This window comes from Delphinus delphis, chromosome 18 (assembly GCF_949987515.2).
Source record: "Delphinus delphis chromosome 18, mDelDel1.2, whole genome shotgun sequence".
NCBI classification, from domain to species: Eukaryota; Metazoa; Chordata; class Mammalia; order Artiodactyla; family Delphinidae; genus Delphinus; species Delphinus delphis.
The window spans coordinates 22,576,382-22,595,211 of record NC_082700.1 but is presented as its reverse complement, the minus strand read 5'-3'; the positions used below and the strand labels follow the sequence as shown (position 1 = coordinate 22,595,211).

Sequence of the window (18,830 nt, the reverse complement as noted above, 5' to 3'; positions counted from 1 at the left end):
ACAAAGATATTATGAAATACCCTTAGCAATACTTTTAAAGTGACTGTAAATTTTCTGAAACCATGATGACAGATGCTATGATTTTGATTTTTTACAATGTTCTGTCTTCTAGATCCACATTTCTTTGTAATATTCTGAGTTAATTACTCTTGATCTGCAACAGACTGTTATTCTAGGGTTTTGAGTTGTAGGTGGAATAGTGAATGATTAAAAGGGAGAATTGCTAATTTAAAAAAATGGAAAAGATGGGAAAGGATGGTTTGAAAGAACCAGGATGGTTATACGAGGCCATAGGATCTGGGGATGTGCACACATGATTTTTTCCTGTCCCTGTCTTTGTCATTTAGTTGGAATGAGAGCAACCAAAATGTTTTCCTTAAATATCACCCTTTTTGTCTGGTTGCGTGAGTCTTTTAATAAGCCTGTCTAAAAATCACAGGACCTCAGCACAGTTGAAAAAATTTTAAATTAAAAAATTGTTAAATTCAAAATCAAGATTTATTTAATAAATTTATAGTATGTAGCAACATGGTAGTTCCTAAGAATAGTAATATGAAAAAAGTTTAATACAAAATAGTGACTGATTTATTATACTTGAAGGCTCATAGTGTACTTGTACTGCTGTACTAAATAAATGGAATTAAGTTTGTGTCTTTTGGCTTGCGTTTTTAACTTAAAGCAAATAAAAATATAATTACACTAAATGGGATAGTAATTAGATTTCAAAGGTGCTAAGTTTCTTGCTTTTTTTTTTTTTTTTTCCTGTTGCTGCTGCTGCTGGAAGCAGAATTGATCTGGAATGAGGAACCGGAGTAGAGTAAGTCATATCTTGAAAATAGAGATTTCAATGTGTAATTATTTTTGCAAGGTGAGTTGGTTTGGGATTCCCAGAAGCAGACTCCGAGCAAGTGATTTATTAGTGAAGTCCTCCCAGGAGAAATTGGTGAGGGAAGCAAGACTGGAAAGAAAAAAAAAGCCAAGCAAGACTGTAATAGCAGGTACAGTCCTTTTGAGGGTAGCAGGATTCCCACAGACAGTGTTGGTGAGAGCTAGTGGAGGTAAAAGCATAGCTCACCTGGGAGAGGGGTGCTCAAAAAGGATAAACAAGAGATCTGAGAGGGTCTGGGCAGAGCACTGACTGTGTCAGTGTTTCTGAGAAAGTTTATCTCTGGGATGCAGTTCAAAATAAAGATGGAGTCTCTTGCATAAGGCAGTTATAAATGAAGAGATTGTTTTCAATGTTCGGGATCTAAATTTAGGCAAGTGAATTAAACTTTGGAGTTACACCAAAAATGCGAATTGGAGTCTGAAGATGATACAACTGGGGCTCTGCAGAGACTGAGAAAAGGAAAGCTCTGAAGAGGAAGTGGTATTTTTTGCTGGAAAGAAATGGAAGAAAAATGAGAGAATTAGACTAATTATTAGGAAACTGTGCCTGAGTAAATTACATTGACAGATTAATTGAGATTGAAAGGCTTAGAAGATGAATAATCTAAATTAGTGAAAGATTAGAAAAAGAATGGACTCTTCTGAGAATTGAGTGCTTTATACAAATTTGTATGAACCACAAATTAAAATAATATCAACATTATCTAACTTCCCAGCCAAGTCAATATTACATCCGAGGGACGGAGGTGTCCTCAAAACGGTCTCCGTCTAAGGAATGACAGACACTTGACAATGGCTGTACACAGTCTCTGTGGGAAAGGTGGATGAGGAGAAAACTGTGTAATATTTTCAGCCAAGTATATGTGCTGACATCTGGCTGGCTAACTGGGCATGAATTAGTTAACACTAGTCATTGAAGACAAAACAACTCATTTTTGCATGATTGTTATATTTTTCCCATATCACATACATAAAGAAGCACTGTGGAATCAAGGAGAAATAGTCTTGAAAGCACCTTGAGGAAGCTTCTCCAATACAAGCACGGGGATAACAAATTTCTATTCTATGTAAAATAATGTCATGGGGAGTAATAAGTAATACATAATAGATAAGGTGGACGATATGTCTTGACTTAAACGTTTTGGACAAAAAAGAAATTTGAAGGTCTATCCTAGACTGGCAGTGTGTTATCATTGCCTCTAAATTACCTTGTGCTATGTGGCTGAGCAACACTGGCAAATATCTGTAATTTAAGGGTTTTATTCTAATTCTGACATGATTGTTATGCCAGAGAGCTTTTTGAGTAAGAAGCCTTTTAAAACTATTTATCATGTGAACTCTGGTTTTGCTTTTGGAATACATCATCTCATTAATTAAAAGATTGAAGTTTCATTATTTCATGTCTGTCTTCACTGGGTTACGTAAACAGCAACTCTGTCATTACTAAATCATATGCTATTTTAATTTTTCTAAAAATGTAGACCTCATAGCCATCATTGAGATAGAACATTACAGAAGAGAAAAAGCAATTTGGAGCATCCCATTCTTAGATATGTATTGGATAAATCTATTCTGTTATTGGTATCTGTTTCAATTTATTTTTCCTGGTTTTGCTCATAGTTCAGTAACATTCAGGAGAAAGTGCTATATGGTAGCTAATGTGATATAGAAGACCCATTACTTATACTGCCAAATTTATCAGGAAAGTAAAAGAACAAAAACCAAACCCTTCCCTTAGAAATACATTATAAATTCAAGTAAACAAATATAGCATAGGTTATTTATGACAGGCGCACAACTTTTAGCTACTGATCATTAGCTTTACTAATCATTAGCTTAGCTAATGAAAAATAAAATATTGAAAATATGAGCAACTAGTAAATCAAATAGTTTTTAGTTGAAAAACCGTAAGTTCTTTAGTCTACTGACTCTCCCCACCAAAAAATAGTCCTAAATTTCCACAGTGTTGATATAGGCCTTAATGATTTGTATGGATGAACAAGGGATTCCATGTTCAATGCAAGATGATACAGGAACTTCGAGTATTAATTGTAATCACCTATGTGAACTTTACAAGGTTCCAAAGCAATTTTTATAAGCAGAATTTCACTTTCCTTAGCTCAAATGTTTTACTAATACTGACTTTCATGTACTGATGTCATAAAGAGTGAAGTAAGTCAAAGAGAAAAACAAATACCATATGCTAACACATATATACGGAGTCTAAAAAAAAAAAAAAGGTTCTGATGAACCTAGGGGCAGGACAGGAATAAAGACGCAGTTGTAGAGAATGGACTTGAGGACATGGGGAGGGGGAAGGGTAAGCTGGGACGAAGTGAGAGAGTAGCATTGACATATATACACTACCAAATGTAAAATAGATAGCCGGAGGGAAGCAGCCACATAGCACAGGGAGATCAGGTGCTTTGTGACCACGTAGAGGGGTGGGATAGGGAGGGTGGGAGGGAGACACAAGAGGGAGGGGATATGGGGATATATGTATACGTATAGCTGGTTCATTTTGTTATACGGCAGAAACTAACACGACGTTGTAAAGCAATTATACTCCAATAAAGATGTTTAAAAAATAACAAATTTTTAAAGCACTTGTAGGTTTATAACAAAATTGAGAGAAAGTCACAGAGGTTTCCCATATACTCCCTGGTCCCACACATGCACAGCCTTCCCATTCATTAACGTTACTCACCATAATGGTACATCTTTTTAAACCAAGGATGAACCTACACTGACACATCATAATCACCCAAAGTCCACAGTTTACCTTAGGATTCACCCTTGGTACTGTACATTCTATGCATTTGGACAAATGTATAATGACACATATCCATCATTACAGCATCATACAAAATATTTTCACTGCCCTAAAAAAATCCCCTGTGCTCCACCTATTCATCTCTCCTCCAACCCCCCACCCTCAGCAGCCCTGGCAACCACTGATATTTTTACTGCTTCCATAGTTTTTCTTTTTCCAGAATGTCATATAGTTAGACTTATGTAACTTTTTCAGATTGGCTTCTCTCACTTAGTAATATACATTGAAGTTTCCTCGTATCTTTTCATAGCTTAAAAACATTTCTTTTTTAAGCACTAAATAATATTCCATTGTCTGGATATACCACAGTTTATTTATCCATTCACCTACCAAAGGTCATCTTGGTTGCTTCCAAGTTTTGACAATTATGAAAAAAGCTGCTATAATCATCTGTGTTTTTGTGTGGACATCAGTTTTCTACTCCTTTGGATAAATACCAAGGAGTGTGACTGCAGGACCATATGTTAAGGGTATGTTTAGTTTTGTAAGAAACTACCAAACTATCTTCTAAAATGGTTGTACCATTTTGCATTTCTGTTTTCTTCGATAAATTATGAAATTTATTTATATTTCACCTTTTAAAAGCCAGAACATAACAAATGTCACTTTCTGGAAAGTCTTCTTATTAGAAATACATGAAGTGCACTTAATACAAGGAACTCAGGTTCTTGGTATCACCAGTGAGACCACCATCATCAGGTCCCACAAATGAAGGTTTTGTCAAATTTCCCTCTAAACTTAGACTGAGACGAACTTCTTCCCCAATGGTTGTACCATTTTGCATTTCTGTTTGGGGTTTCTGTTGCTCCACATTCTCATCAGCATTTGGTGTTGTCAGTGTTACAGATTTTGGCCATTCTAACAGGTGTGTAGTGGTATCTCATTGTTTTAATTCTTATTTCCTTGATGACATATCATGTGGAGCATATTTTCATATGCTTATTTGCCATCTGTGTATCTTCTTTGGTGAGGTGTCTATTAGGCCTTTGGCCCATTTTTTAATCTGGTTATTTGTTTTCTTATTGTTGAGTTTTAAGAGTTTACTTTATATTTTGAATAACAGTTCTTTATCAGGTTTGCCTTTTGCAAATATTTTCTTTCAGTCTATAGCTTGTCTTATCATTCTCTTCACACTGTCTATTACAGAGCAAGCATTTTTAATTTTAATGAAGTCTAGCTTATCAATTATTTCTTTCATGGGTTGTGCCTTCAGTGTTGTATCTAAAAAAGACATCACCATACTGATGGTTAGCTAGGCTTTCTCCTATGTTATCTTCTAGCAGTTTTATAATTTTGCATTTTGCATTTATGTCTGTGATCTACTAACTCTAACCTTAATCCTAATCCTAAAAAATAGAAGAAAGGAAGAAAATAACCTAGTTCTGAGTCATGGGCCAACGCTGATTGTGTTACAGCATAAGCCACTTGAAGTGTTGGCCATAATAAGCCATGCAAATTCCTAATAGGACTACTAATATTAAGCAAACAAGATTATCAGGTTTTATGTCAGCTATACTCTTACTGAATCTTATGCACATAGAAAGGTGAGGAGAAAATGGACCTAAGATACCTTTTTGATGTTATTGCTTTGAACTCATTAAATCCTAAAAGTGAATATTTAAAAACCGTATCTTCAATAATTAATGTTTTGTTTCTGCTTCTAAAAATTTAACGCAATGGAGCCACAAGAAGGAGCGCTTTTATTCTAAAAGGCACAAGTTTGTTGCTGTGGACATAGTATATGACTTTCAATGAGAAAAATAATGTTAGTCTACATTGGTTAACATTAAGAGCTGGTATGTTTGCCTTACATGATGTTATAAATTCAATTTAGCTATAGAATAGTAAGAAAGAACATACAGACAGAAAAGTGAACAAAAAATTGTATACATTGTAACACTCTAAAAATATGTTATCCAACAGCAAAGAAAAATGATTGTTACCTTCTGGATAAAAGAGAAAATCTAAGTAAATATCTGAAGCCTTGAACACATAACAACCTTATTATAAATGTCAACATTTATGGACTGCTTTGAAGCCAGGGGTAAAAAGCAGGTAGTTTGAAACAGACAACCATTTAAAATATCTTAACAATTTAAACCACTGTAAATTCAAATGCTTCTTTTCTTCTAAATTTTTGCTTCATGTGCTAGTGAAGGCAACATGTTTATAAACAGGCATTCATGAGTACAATATATCTTATACACTCAAAATATTCATACAGAGTCTTTCACTATTCTTCTGTGAGTCTTCCTATTGTCTCTCTATTGCTATCAATTATCGGGTTGGAAGGCATTTCAGCAAACAGATGACTGATTCAAAGAAAAGAAAACATATCTGTCATTAAGAGAGCCCTCTGATAGTGGATGTCATTTGTTAAGACCCAAAGGATATTCTCACCTTTCTATCCCATAATTTTTGTGGCATAGTCTGTGCTCAGCATTACCCTATACTACATTACCCTTGGCCATGTTAATCTTCCGTTCCAATGCATTTTCTCAGTTCAGCTGCAGTTTTTTGCAGCTGTTGAATGTTCCATTGCCATTGTCTTCTATCTGACTGAAGCTTGTTCACCTGACAGTGCAAACGCTTAAGAATTGCACCATATCTCTTATGTTGTACCTATTAAAAGAAGAGCACATGTCAATGGGCCTTGAGAAGGAAAAATAGTAAACAGCCATAAAGGATATTTTGACTACTCTAAAGAGGAAAGCACTTGATTAAAAATTACTCACTGTAAATAATAATGATAATAAAAATAAACAGTAATTATAAGTATTCAACACATTACATGCTAGATACTGTGATGAGAGCTTTTTACATGTAATTAAATTCTCATAACACCTTATGATGTAAATATTATTATCCCCACTTTTGTATAAACTGAAGATCAAAGAGTTTAAGTAATGCACTCAAGGTTTCACAGCTAGCAAGTGATGGTGTTTGGGATTTGAACACAAGGGAAGCATCTGTGATGGAGGGCCTTCTACTTATCAAAGCAGGTTCTGGTTAAGAGTAATGGTTTCATTTCCTGTATCTAGTGGTTCACTGAAACATAGACCCATTGATCTAAAAGATCCAGGAGATCATGTAGGCCATTTCCCTGCCATTAAGTAGATCAGTATTTATGCTGAGACAGACAAGGCTACAGCGGAGGGCAGTGAGGCCCAGTGGAAAGTGCATGGGTTAAGGCTGAATAATATTTCATTGTGTGTATACACCACAGTTTGTTTATCCATTCATCCATTGATGGACACTTGGGTTGTTCCTAGTTTTGGCTATTGTGACCAACACTGCTATGAATATGGATATAAATATATCTTTGAGACTCTGCTTTCAATTCTTTTAGGTATATACCCAGAAGTAGAATTGCTGGATCATATAGTAATTCTATTTTTAATTTTTTGCTTAACTGCCATGCCGTTTTCTACTCTGGCTGCACGAGTTTACATTCTCACCAGCATGTGGGAGGGTTCCAATTCTTCACACACTGAAAGTATTTGATATTACCTGTCTTTTTGATCATAATCATAGCCATCTTAGTGGGTGTGAAGTGGTACTTCCAGTGAGTGTGACAGTGGTATTGTAGTAAAACACCCACTTTAAAATGAACTGATTAGTGGGGCTGGGAAAGTTACTTCTTCATTCTCATGTCTATTTAAGAGAGAGCTCTAGTCAGTCAGGAAGGTGATTCTAGGTCAATACAAAGAAGAATCAATTTGTCAAAACACCAATTCACCAAATTTGTCAAAATAACCAATTTGCCAAAATAAGTTTATAGCTTAGGATGGCTGTAGGGAGACAAGACTCTGGGTTTCTGGGGCCTTAAGACTCTGTCCCCGACCTGTCTCCCCTTCTCTCTGTAACTCAGCTTTCCTTTTTACTGGGACCCTCAGTACAGCTTCCCCTCTCTCTTTCCCAGCTTCTCCCTTAACTTGGAGCTTCTTCACCTTTATTATGCCATGGCTCATTTTGATAGTATGTGAGGACTATGGACTTCTTCTTAGAATGTTTTTTAAATGCATAAAATAAAACATACAGGAATACAAAAGAAACCAATTATATGGAAACACAGTTCTGCAGAGCATCAGGGGAACTAGGACAGAAACACTGTAAGCATTCCAAAATACTGGTATAAAAACAAAGTGAAAACTTGTCAAGTAACACTTCACATAAATTGCTATAAACTTTAAACATCCTTTTAAGTTTTCAGTTTTGTTAATTCTTCAAAGTCAGATAGTTCATTCAAATTGGTGAACTAGGCCTCCTGATATATTGGCAAAACAGAAAATGACTTTAAAAGAATTATAAATTAAATTGGTAAACAGAAACATCATATTAGATAATGAAACTATATTCAGAAGATTTTTAATATATCAAGTATATCCAAAGGGATATATATCAACTTATACGTATATATGTAATACATATCACTGCATATATTAATATGTAATAAATACATCCATTGATATATCCAATAGCATACATTCATAAGGAGAATATAGTCACTGAATATGCTTATATACGTGTTCATAGAATATACTAATAGAAATCAAAAAACTAGAACAAAATTTTGGTTATTCCATAAATCATATTAGCCTGCATCTAAAATTATTCTTCAGCAGTGAAGCTGTGAAACTAATACACCATGGATCAGAGTAGAGACATGCAAAGTCCCCTTAGTGGGACTCTAGATCACCAGCCTCAGCTAGATATCACAGGAGGTATTAATATAAACTAAAGAAAGAATATATCATCAGAAGGGTTTATGTGAAGAACGTAGCACAAAAATAGGCAAGTGAAGGAGGCATGTGTTGGTAGTTCCCATCCAGTGACTGTCTGATAAGAATAACGCTGTTACGGAGATTGGCTCCTTGAGTGTCCAGAGCCAGAGGTTAAGAACACTCCAACTCAAATGACTGACTTGATTTCCATGCTCAGTAACCAGCTTTATGATAATTTGGCTTCCAGTGTAGTTTCCTTACAGGGAGAAGAAGCACTGATGACTGATAGGTTTTCTGATTTCCTTGAGAGTTTTGTTTATTATTGTAAACTAATAAACTGGCATTTGAGTTTTATACATCAGGTTCTTGTGAACTCTACTAGCACTTCTCCATGTCTACGCAACCCTGGCATATTTAAAAGGTTAATTTTCTAAGCCCACAAGGCTAAAAGGAGGTTTTGGCCAAGAAGTGACTTCGTAAAGATGAAGGTCACATTGTGAGCCTTCTTGAAGGCCAGCCAATTGTTCAGCCTCTATTGGTATAATTCTGCCTTTGGTATGTGTCAATATTCAAACTTGAATACCATTACACAGCTAAGGATGTAGTGGTTCTGGAGAGAATACAGCTTTTTTTGCCTCTAAGAAATGGAGGGGTTACTATTCTTATTTAGTTATTGTTACACTCAAGGCAGAAATAAGAATAATAATGAAGCAGGGGTGGTGCTCAGAAAACACAGTGGCAAAAAGAGTGGCCTCTTCATTCCCTTCACTCTAGGCATACTTCACTTCTAGAATCTGAGTCCAAGTACGTTCTCATCTTAAGACTTTTGCACTTATTTTTTCCTTTGCCTGGAAAGCTATTCCTCAGATCTACATGACTGGCTCCTTCACTTCTTTACATTGTTTGTGTTTTGAAAGTTAAACCAACTCTGCATTCCTGAGATAAACTTTGCCTGGTCATGAGTTACTAACCTTTTTATACATACCAGCGGATGTCAATTTGAAAATATTTTGCATCTACGTTCATGAGGAACATTGGTCTGTAATTACTTTTCTGGTAATGTTCCTGTTCATTCTTTGTGTCAGGGTTATGCTGGCCTCCTAAAATAAGCTGGGAAGAGTTCCACCCTCCATTTTCTGAAAAAATTTGTATAGGCTGGGTATTATTTCTTCCTTAAATGTGTGATAGAATTTACCAGTGAAGCCATGTCAGTCCGAAGCTTTCCTTGTGGGGAGGGTTTTAATTATGAGTTCAATTTCATTGATTCCTACTTTACACCATTTATATAGCCTAATTTTAAATGGATCATAGGTCTAAACATAAAAGTAATTTCTTCCTGTGTTACTGATGGTATGTGCGCTTTTCAAGGAATTTGTCCATTTCATCTAAGTTGTTAAATTTATTGTTCTTTATAATAGGCCTTTATCATCCTTTTAAGTCTATAGGACCTAAAGTAGTGTCCCCACGATCCTCATTTTTTGATCAGTATTGTTATGGTTTATCAATTTTATTAGTCTTTTCAACTTTTGGCTTTGCTGATTTTCTCTGATTTTCCATTTTCTATTTCACTGATTTCTATTTATTATGTCATTTCTTCTTATTTGCTATGGGCTGAATTTATTCTTATTTTCTAGTCTCTTAAGATGGAAGCTTAGATAATTGCTTTTAAACCTTTTTTCTCTTCTAATATGCACACTTAAAGCTGTAAATTTTCCTCTAAATACTGCCCTAGCTATACTCTATGGTTTTTTATATGCTGTGTTTTCATTATCATTCAATTTCAAATATTTTGTAATAATTCTCATGATTTCTTCTTTTTTTGTGATTTCTTCTTTGACTCATGGATTATTTATAATTGTGATACTCAATTTCAAAATGTTTATGTATTTTCTAGCTTTCTTATTGTTACTGATTTTTAATTAAATTCTGCTGTTATCAAAGAATATCAAATTCTTTGAAATTTATCATCCAGTGTACTGTCTATCTTGGTGAATGTTCCATGTGCCTTTGAAAATAAAATATAATCAACAGTTATTAGGTGGAGTATTTTATATATGGTAATTAGGTTTAGTTGGTAGATAAGTTGTTCAAATTTTCTATATGCTTGCTTACTGATTTTGTGTATTGTTCTATCAACTACTCAAAAAAGTTGTTAAGTTCTCCAATATGATTGTAGATTTGTATCTTTTTCTTTTTAATTTTGTCAGTTTTTGCTTATGTATTTTGAAGCTTTATGATTAGGTAAATACACATTTAGTATTATTATTTGTTTCTGGTGAATTGACTGGCCCTCTTCAACTTTGATGGTAGTCCATATCTTAAAATCTACTTGATATTAATACAGCCATGACCAGCTTTCTTAAGACTGATGTCTTCATAGCTTATCTTTTTCTATCTTTCAACCTGTCTGTGTCTTTATATTCAAAGTGCATCTCTTGTGAAAAAGTTATGTTCGCAAATTGTTTTTTCAATCCAATCTGATAATTTTTACCTTTTAATTGGAATGTTTAGTCCATTTACATTTGATGTAACCACTGATATGTTTGGGTTTGAGTCTACCATTTCAATATTTGTGTTCCATTAGTCTATTTTGCCTTTTTTATTTATTTCTTTTCTGTCTACACTCAGAGTGGATCACAGACCTAAATATAGAATGCAAAACTATAGAACTCCTAGAAGATAACACAGGAGAAAGCCTAGATGACCTTGGGTTTGGTGATGTCTTTTTACATACAACACTGAAGGCACAATCCATGAAAGAAATGATTGATAAGCTGGACCTCATAAAAATTAAACTTTCTGCTCTGTAAGAGACACTGTCAAGAAAATAAGACAAGCCACAGACTGGGAGAAAATATTTGCAAAAGACACATCTGATAAAGAACTGTTATTCAAAATATACAACAAACTCTTAAAATGTAACAATAAGAAAATAACCAGATTAAAAAATAGGCCAGAAACCTGAACAGACACCACACCAGAGAAGATATACAAATGGCAAATAAGCATATGAAAACATGCTCCACATGAAATGTCATCAGGGAAATGAGAATTAAAACAATGAGATACCACTACACACCTATTAGAATGACCAAAATCTGCAACACTGATGACACCAAATGCTGGTGAGGATGTGGAGCAAGAGGAACTCTCCATTCATCGCTGGTGGGAATGCAAAATGGTCCAGCCACTTTAGAAGACAGCTTGGTGGTTTCTTACAAAACTAAACATACTCTACCACATGATCCAGCAATCACACCCTTTGGCATTTACCCAAAGGAGTTGAAAACTGATATCCACACAAAAATACAGATGTTTATAGCAGCTTTATTTGTAATTGCCAAAACTTGGAAGCAATCAAGATGTCCCTCAGTAGGTGAAAGAATAAACTGTTGTATATCCAGACAACAGAATATTATTTAGCACTAAAAAGATAAATAAATAAAACAAAAAATGAGCTATCAAGCCATGAAATGTTACAAGGAACCTTAAATGCATATTACTAAGTGGAAGAAGCCAATCTGAAAAGGCCACAAACTGTATGATTCTAACTATATGATATTCTGGAAAAGGTAAAACCATGGAGACAGTAAAAAGATCTGTGGCTGACAGAGGTTGGGATGAATACATAGAGCACAGAGGATTTTTTGGACAGTGAAACTCTTCTTTTTTTTTAATTAGTTATCTATTTTATACATATTAGTGTATATATGTCAATCCCAATCTCCCAATTCATCCCACCACCACCACTCCCCTGAAACTCCTCTGTATGATATTATAATGGTGGATACATGTCATTATACATCTGTCAAAATTCATAGAAGGTACACCACCAAGAGTAAACCCTAATGTAAACTATGAACTCTGGGTGATAATGATGTGTCTACCTAGGTTTATCAGTTGTAACAAATGTACCACCCTGGTGGGAGCTGTTGATAGCTTGGGAGGCTGCCAGGGGGCAGGGAGTATGAGGGAACACTCTGTACCTTCTGCTCAATTTTGCTGTGAACCTAAAACTGCTCTAAAACAATAAAGTCTATTAAAAAAATCAATAACCATCACTGTTCTTGTATATTTAATGTGTCTTGTTTTCTGGCTGCTTTTAAGATTTTTTTCTTTGTATTTGGTTTTCAGTAGCGTGACTATAATTTCCTTAGATACAGTTTTCTCTGTATTTCTCCTGCTTTGGGTTTGGTAAATTTCTTGAATCTATGAGTTATTCTTTTAGTCAAGTTTGGAGAATTGTTGGCCAGTATTTCTTAATATTTCTGTTCCCTTTTCTCTCTCTCTCCTCACCTCCTGAAACTCTAATTACCCATATGTCACATTGCTTAACATGGTCTCACAAGTCACTGAGGCTCTATGCATTTTCTTCAGTTTTTTTTCTTTTTCTCTGTATGCTTGCTTTGATGACTTCTACTGATCTGTCTTCAAGTTTAAGAAAGATCTTGCTCCTGTTGTGTCTAACCTGCTATCAATTACATCCAATAATTTTTTTCAACTTTTTCTTCAGTTCTAAGATTTCCATTTGGTTCTTTTATATGATTAATATTCTTTCTCTTTACCCATTACTGTGTATCCATCTTTCATGTAGAACAGGAGTCCCCAACCCCGGGGCCGTGGACCAGTACTGGTCTGCGGCCTGTTAGGAACCAGGCCGCACAGCAGGAGGTGAGCAGTAGGCGAGTGAGCAAAGCTTCATCTGCAGCTCCCCATCTCTCCTCATCACTCGCGTTACTGCCTGAACCATTGCTCTACTCCCCCCATCACTGTCCGTGGAAAAATTGTCTGCCACGAAACTGGTCCCTGGTGCCAAAAAGGTTGGGGACTGCTGCTGTAGAATATTTAACGTATTTAATCATAATTTTCCATCCCTGCCGAACAACTGCTGAGTCAACTGTGACTTGATTAATTATTCAACTGTTTTTCTTGATTATTCTCTTAATTATTGGTAATACTTTTCTATTTGTTTACATGTGTAAGAATGCTTTTAATTAACTGAACAGTGTACATATATTATAAACTCTGGATTATGTTATTTTATTCTGAAAAGTTTTGAATTTTGTTCTAACAGTTAAGTTACTGGTGGATCATCTTGAACTTGTGAGACTTTATTTTATACTTTTGCTAGAGAGTGTCCATTTCAGTTTTGTTCTTAGATCTAGGCCTTGTCTTTAGTCTAGTTTTATGTTAGTTCTTAGTTCTGAGTATGGTCTTTACTCCTAAAGTGTGGCAGTAGTAGCAGTGGGCAGATGCTAAAATCTCAGGTCAGTTCTTCAGCATTGTAGCTGTTTTTCCCCACTGTGATCCTTGAAATTTTACCCCCACCCCCAATGCAACTGCAGTTCAAGTTAAAGCCAAGGATTTGAAGGGAGATAATACAGAAGTTTGGGGCTCCAAATAAGGCCAAATTTAATATTTACTCAATCAACCTCATGATGAGGGGTAGGAATACCTAAAACAGTATAAAATGATTTCAAACGTAAGTTATTATTATTATTTGTGGTGATAATTATTAAGAGAACATATTAAATATTAGTAAGATCATGGAACTTATCTTACGACCCAGTAATTCTACTTCTTGATACAAAGGGTGTGTGTACTATGTTCACTACAACACTACTTTTAATAGTGAAACGCTGGAAATAACTTAATGTCTATCAGTTGTGGCATGTTTATATAATTTAAGGTATAGTCATACTGTGAGATATTTTGCAGCAGTTCAAAAGAATAATGTAGGCCCATAGGTACTAATATGAAAAAAAACTATGATATAGGTTATTGAGTAAGTAAAGTAGTTGCAAAATTATATGTATGGTACTTTATGTAATCTTCCCCTATGCATAGATGTGTGTTCATGTGTGTGTGTACATGCACATGTGTATATATACATATATACATACATACTCATGCTTACCCAAGTGCACACACCAAACAGCGGTTGCCATTAGGAATAGGTGAGTGTGATAAGAGAGCAATGTAATGGGAGGCAGCGGTCAAAGGAACTTTAGCCTTCCCTCTAAAATTTTAATCTTTTCCAAGGAGAATATATTTCCACAGAAGTGAAAACCATTTTTTAAAAAGACTGGGAGTAGAATCCAAAAGACATGGACTCATATTCTATTCTGTTCCTTATCACTAGCTATATAACCTTGTACAAGTTATTTAAATTTTCTGAAATTCTGTAAAATATGCTACTGTGAGAATTTAAATGGGATAGCCTACACAAAGTGCTTGAAAAATACCAGGCACTCAATAAACAGCAATAGATTTAATAATACTGAACATTTCTTCTTGTACCTTTTGTAAGACAGAATAATTTGTTACCATGTCATCTAGCTATCTGAATCATTCTTACCCTGCCTTTAGTTTACCTTTTTACCTTTGCTTCTTTGGGTTTTTCATGTAGGACCGGCTTTCTAGTTGTGTAATCATTTCTGTGGCTGACCTCAGTAAATGAATAGATTAGTTAATTGTGTAACCTGCATGTTGCATTGTAACAAGTGAAACGTATTTTGTTCCTGATCCCTAGTAGCTCCAAAAGCACTCTGAATTTTTCCCTGTCCCTTAAATTTGGAGCTCAAATTGAACAAAATGTAGGCAAGGGTAACCGTTAATAAATCTCAAAATGCTTTACACAATACCTGTTTATCACAAAATGTTACTTGCAGCACTCATCATTTGCTAAAAACTTCTTAACTGCTCTAGTTTCCCTTCCCTGAAAACTCTTGGATTTGGCAAATAACATGTTTTTAAAAATGATTCCTGCTTAATGCTTTGTGTTTGTTTGCTTTGTATTTTGCTTCCCCACTTTTCTTCATCAGTGACTCATAACTTATCTTTATTTTCCTGTCTTTAGTTCCTTTCTTCTAAAATATATATAAGGACAGACAATAGACAGGGAAAAAAGGCATTTTGGGATAATTATTTGGAAATACTTCTTTCATTCAGACATGGCCTAAAATTACCAAAAACATTCATTTGACTAAAAAAAAACCATGTAAAATTCAAAAACCATTTTCAGTTTTTCTTAATCAAAAAATGTAAAAAGCAACATTAATATCAAGATTAAACATGCAAAGCACAAAATATTGAAAGAATTAAACATTAGAACAAAAGAATGCTATAATCCAGGCAAAAGATGACCATGAACTATACCAAGACCATGGCTAAAAACATCCAGAAGGAATAGAAAAAAAAAAAAAGACTCAAAAAAGAAATAAGTAATAAAAATCTTCTGGTACTTAAATTTATACTCTTAAAAAACTAGTTGTTTTGAGAAAGAAGTTACTTGTGTCAATGATAAATTCTCATCAAGCAATAAATGAAGTTGTTGGGAAAAAAATGCAGTGCTCTCAAGACAATGCTGTGGCTGTGGTATTTGTCCTTCAGTGTTATAGTTTATTACAGATAATCTCTAATTTCTTAGATTTTCATTTTTTCAATCATAACGTTGTGATAGAATTGAGGACTACTTTTTAATGCATTAGAGTTAATAAAACTAAAATTAAAAAGCCTAAAAGTATCTTTAGTAACCCTATTATGAAAGCTTAAAAGACTTTATTAAATTTCACGATAAGAAATATACTGATGAAAACATTAAAAACTGGTCTCAAGCTCAATGACATTCCATCTAAATCTATCATTAGTAGACATTTACATCACCCTTTACCACTAAAAATACCTATGTACACTTTTGCTTCTGTCAAAATAAAGTAGATGCATTTCATATACCTATTCCTCATGCTAAGTACAACTAAAATCCCTGGACACTGTATGTAATATTAGCATAAGAAGCTTCTGAAAGGTGGAGAGAAGCCAGACTGGCTGGAGACCTTAGGATCCTAGGAACGACTTGGTAATGAGTTCCCTGGGTTTTCATTTTGCCTCATATATCCCAGACTGGATATGGGGAAGACAGCAAGCTGGAAATGCCAATAGGTGCAGACAAAACCAAAACAAAACAAAACAAAAAACTCCAAGAAAAGCCTGTTTTCTAGCCAAAGGACCAGGAAAAAGGCAGACTATGCAAGACTGAAAACTTTTAGGTAGTAACTACTCAAGTCAAACACCACAGAAAAAACTATGGCCCCACACCACCCACACTAGCAAAGCCTACACTTTCACCTTTGCTGGGCTATTAAAAGGTGCCCTGGTCCTCCTGCTGGGGTGGTGTCAGAGAAGGCTGACTGGGGAGCCAGGACTTTTCATTCCCTCTGGAAAGTAACAAACCACATCCTCTGGTGTGAGTGGAGCCCATCTGGGAAGGCTGGACTTCTACTCCCATCTAGTGGTAACAAGGCATTCTTCCCTCTCCTCACTGGGAGAATGTCAGAGGAGGCCTAGTGGAGAGTCAGGGCTTTTACCACCGCTCAGTAGTAGCAAGGCCACATCTACACGGGAGCAGTAAAGAGGTGCTCCTGCCCTTTCCCAGCCACGGGCTTATCAACAGAAGCCTAGTGGGCAGCCAGAACTCCCACTTTTGACTAGCAGTAACAAGAAGCCCTTCTTCCCTCCATGAGTGTCCATGGAGACTCTGAACTTCCAGTACTACCTGGAAGCAACAATGACCCAGAGTCTTAAAACATAGTACCCAACATGTCCAGATCTCAATAGAAAATCTCTCCTCAAAGCAAGAACCAGGAAGACCTCAAAGTGAGTAAGAAATAACAATCAACATGTGCCAACACCAAGAAAATGCAGAAGTTAGCATCATCTGACAAGCATTTTAAAGCCGATCATCATAAAAATGCTTCAATGAGTAATTATGAATTGCCTGAAACAAATGAATATTATAAAAAGTCTCAGCAAAGGAAAAAAGGATACAAAGAGCCAAATGGAAAAAACACAGTAACTGAAATAAAAAATTTCATGGGATGGTTCAATAGCAGAATGGAGGGGATAAAGGAAAGAATCAGTGAATGGAAGATAGAACTCTAAGGATTACTCAATCTGAAAAACTGAAAGACAAAAGACTGAAAAAAAGAAATGAAGAGAGCCTCAGGGACCTGTAGGGCTATATCACAAAAAGACCTATGATTTGTGTCATCAGAGTCCTGGAAGCTTAGGAGAAAAGAGGGCAGAACTGCAAAAGTATTCAAATAAATCAGAGCTGAAAACTTCTCAAATTTGGCAAAAGACATAAGCCTACAGAATCAAGAAGCTGAGAATTTTCCAGATAGTATAAATCCAAAGAAATTAGTTCTAAAATATATAATAGTAAAACTTCTGAAAACTAAAGACAGGAAAGTTTGAAAGCAGCAAGAAACAAATACCTTATCTGTAGAGAGAAAAACAATTCAAATGACAGTGGATTATCTGTTAGAAATCATAGAGACGAGAAAGAAGTGGCACAGCATTTTTCAACTGAAAAGAACTGTCAACCCAGAATGCTATATCCACCAAAATATCTTTCAGAGATGAAAGGGAAATGAAGACATTCTCAGATGAAAAAAAAGAAAAAACCCAGAGACTGCCACCAGCCGACTTCTCCTAAAAGAATGATTTAGAAATTTTCTAAAGAGAAAGGAAATGATAAAAGAGGAAATCTTAGAACATCAGGAAGGAAGAAAGAATATGGTGGAGTAAAAATATGGGTAAATACAATAGACACATGGAGAGGGCACAGCTAAAGGGTATGGGGTTTCTTTTGAGGTGATGAAAATTTCTAAAATTTACTATGGTAATGGTTACAAATTATCTGTATTCATACTAAAACCCATTGAATTATGCAGTTTAAATGGGTGAATTGTATGGTATGTGAATTATATCTCAATAAAGCTGTTTTCAAAATCAGCATAGTGGTAGCCTGAGGAAAAGGGACAAGAGAACTTTCTGGGCATGATGCAAAAGTTTTATATCTTGATCTAGGTCATGGTAACCCAGGTGTATGTATAAATTGCCAAAATTAATCAAGCTAAACCCTTATAAATAGTATACCTACTCTTATGACAATTATACCTTAATAAAAATTACTAAGAATCTCAAATTTCTCTCCAAAATGCTTTAACCAATTTATACTCATACCAATAGTATTTTAGAATTCAGGTGGTCCACATCTTACAAATTGTAATATTGATAACTGACAGGCTAAATATGGGGCCTTATTGTGGTTTGAATTATCAACCCCTTATTGTTAGCGAGGTTGTTCATCATTTCCATTGGGTTTTTCTTTTTGATATTCATGTTTTGAAAGGTAAGAATTTTCATACCATTTTACCAATGTTGTATTTGAAACTTGTTTGAAATTTTCTTATCTCTTAGTCACTTATGTATGTTACAAATACCCTCTCTCAAAATGACTCGTCTTCTTTATTGTTATGCTGCACCTCAATAATCTAGAAATTTATGATATAGTCAAAAGTAACATTTAATCATGTAGTTTG

The 18,830-nt window shown here is 35.0% G+C and overlaps 1 protein-coding gene across 3 annotated transcripts in view; it reads right to left on the bottom strand.

Moving 5' to 3' along the window:
* Positions 1–5,408: 5,408 nt before the first annotated feature.
* Positions 5,409–18,830, bottom strand: part of CCDC122 (coiled-coil domain containing 122) — a 33,656-nt gene continuing 20,234 nt past the window's right edge. For all 3 annotated transcript variants that reach the window (XM_059995496.1, XM_059995494.1, XM_059995495.1), the window contains one exon: positions 5,409–6,343. In XM_059995496.1, the coding sequence (XP_059851479.1) occupies positions 6,194–6,343 (150 nt within the window). In that variant the 3' untranslated portion in view covers positions 5,409–6,193. The remainder of the gene's footprint in view (positions 6,344–18,830) is intronic.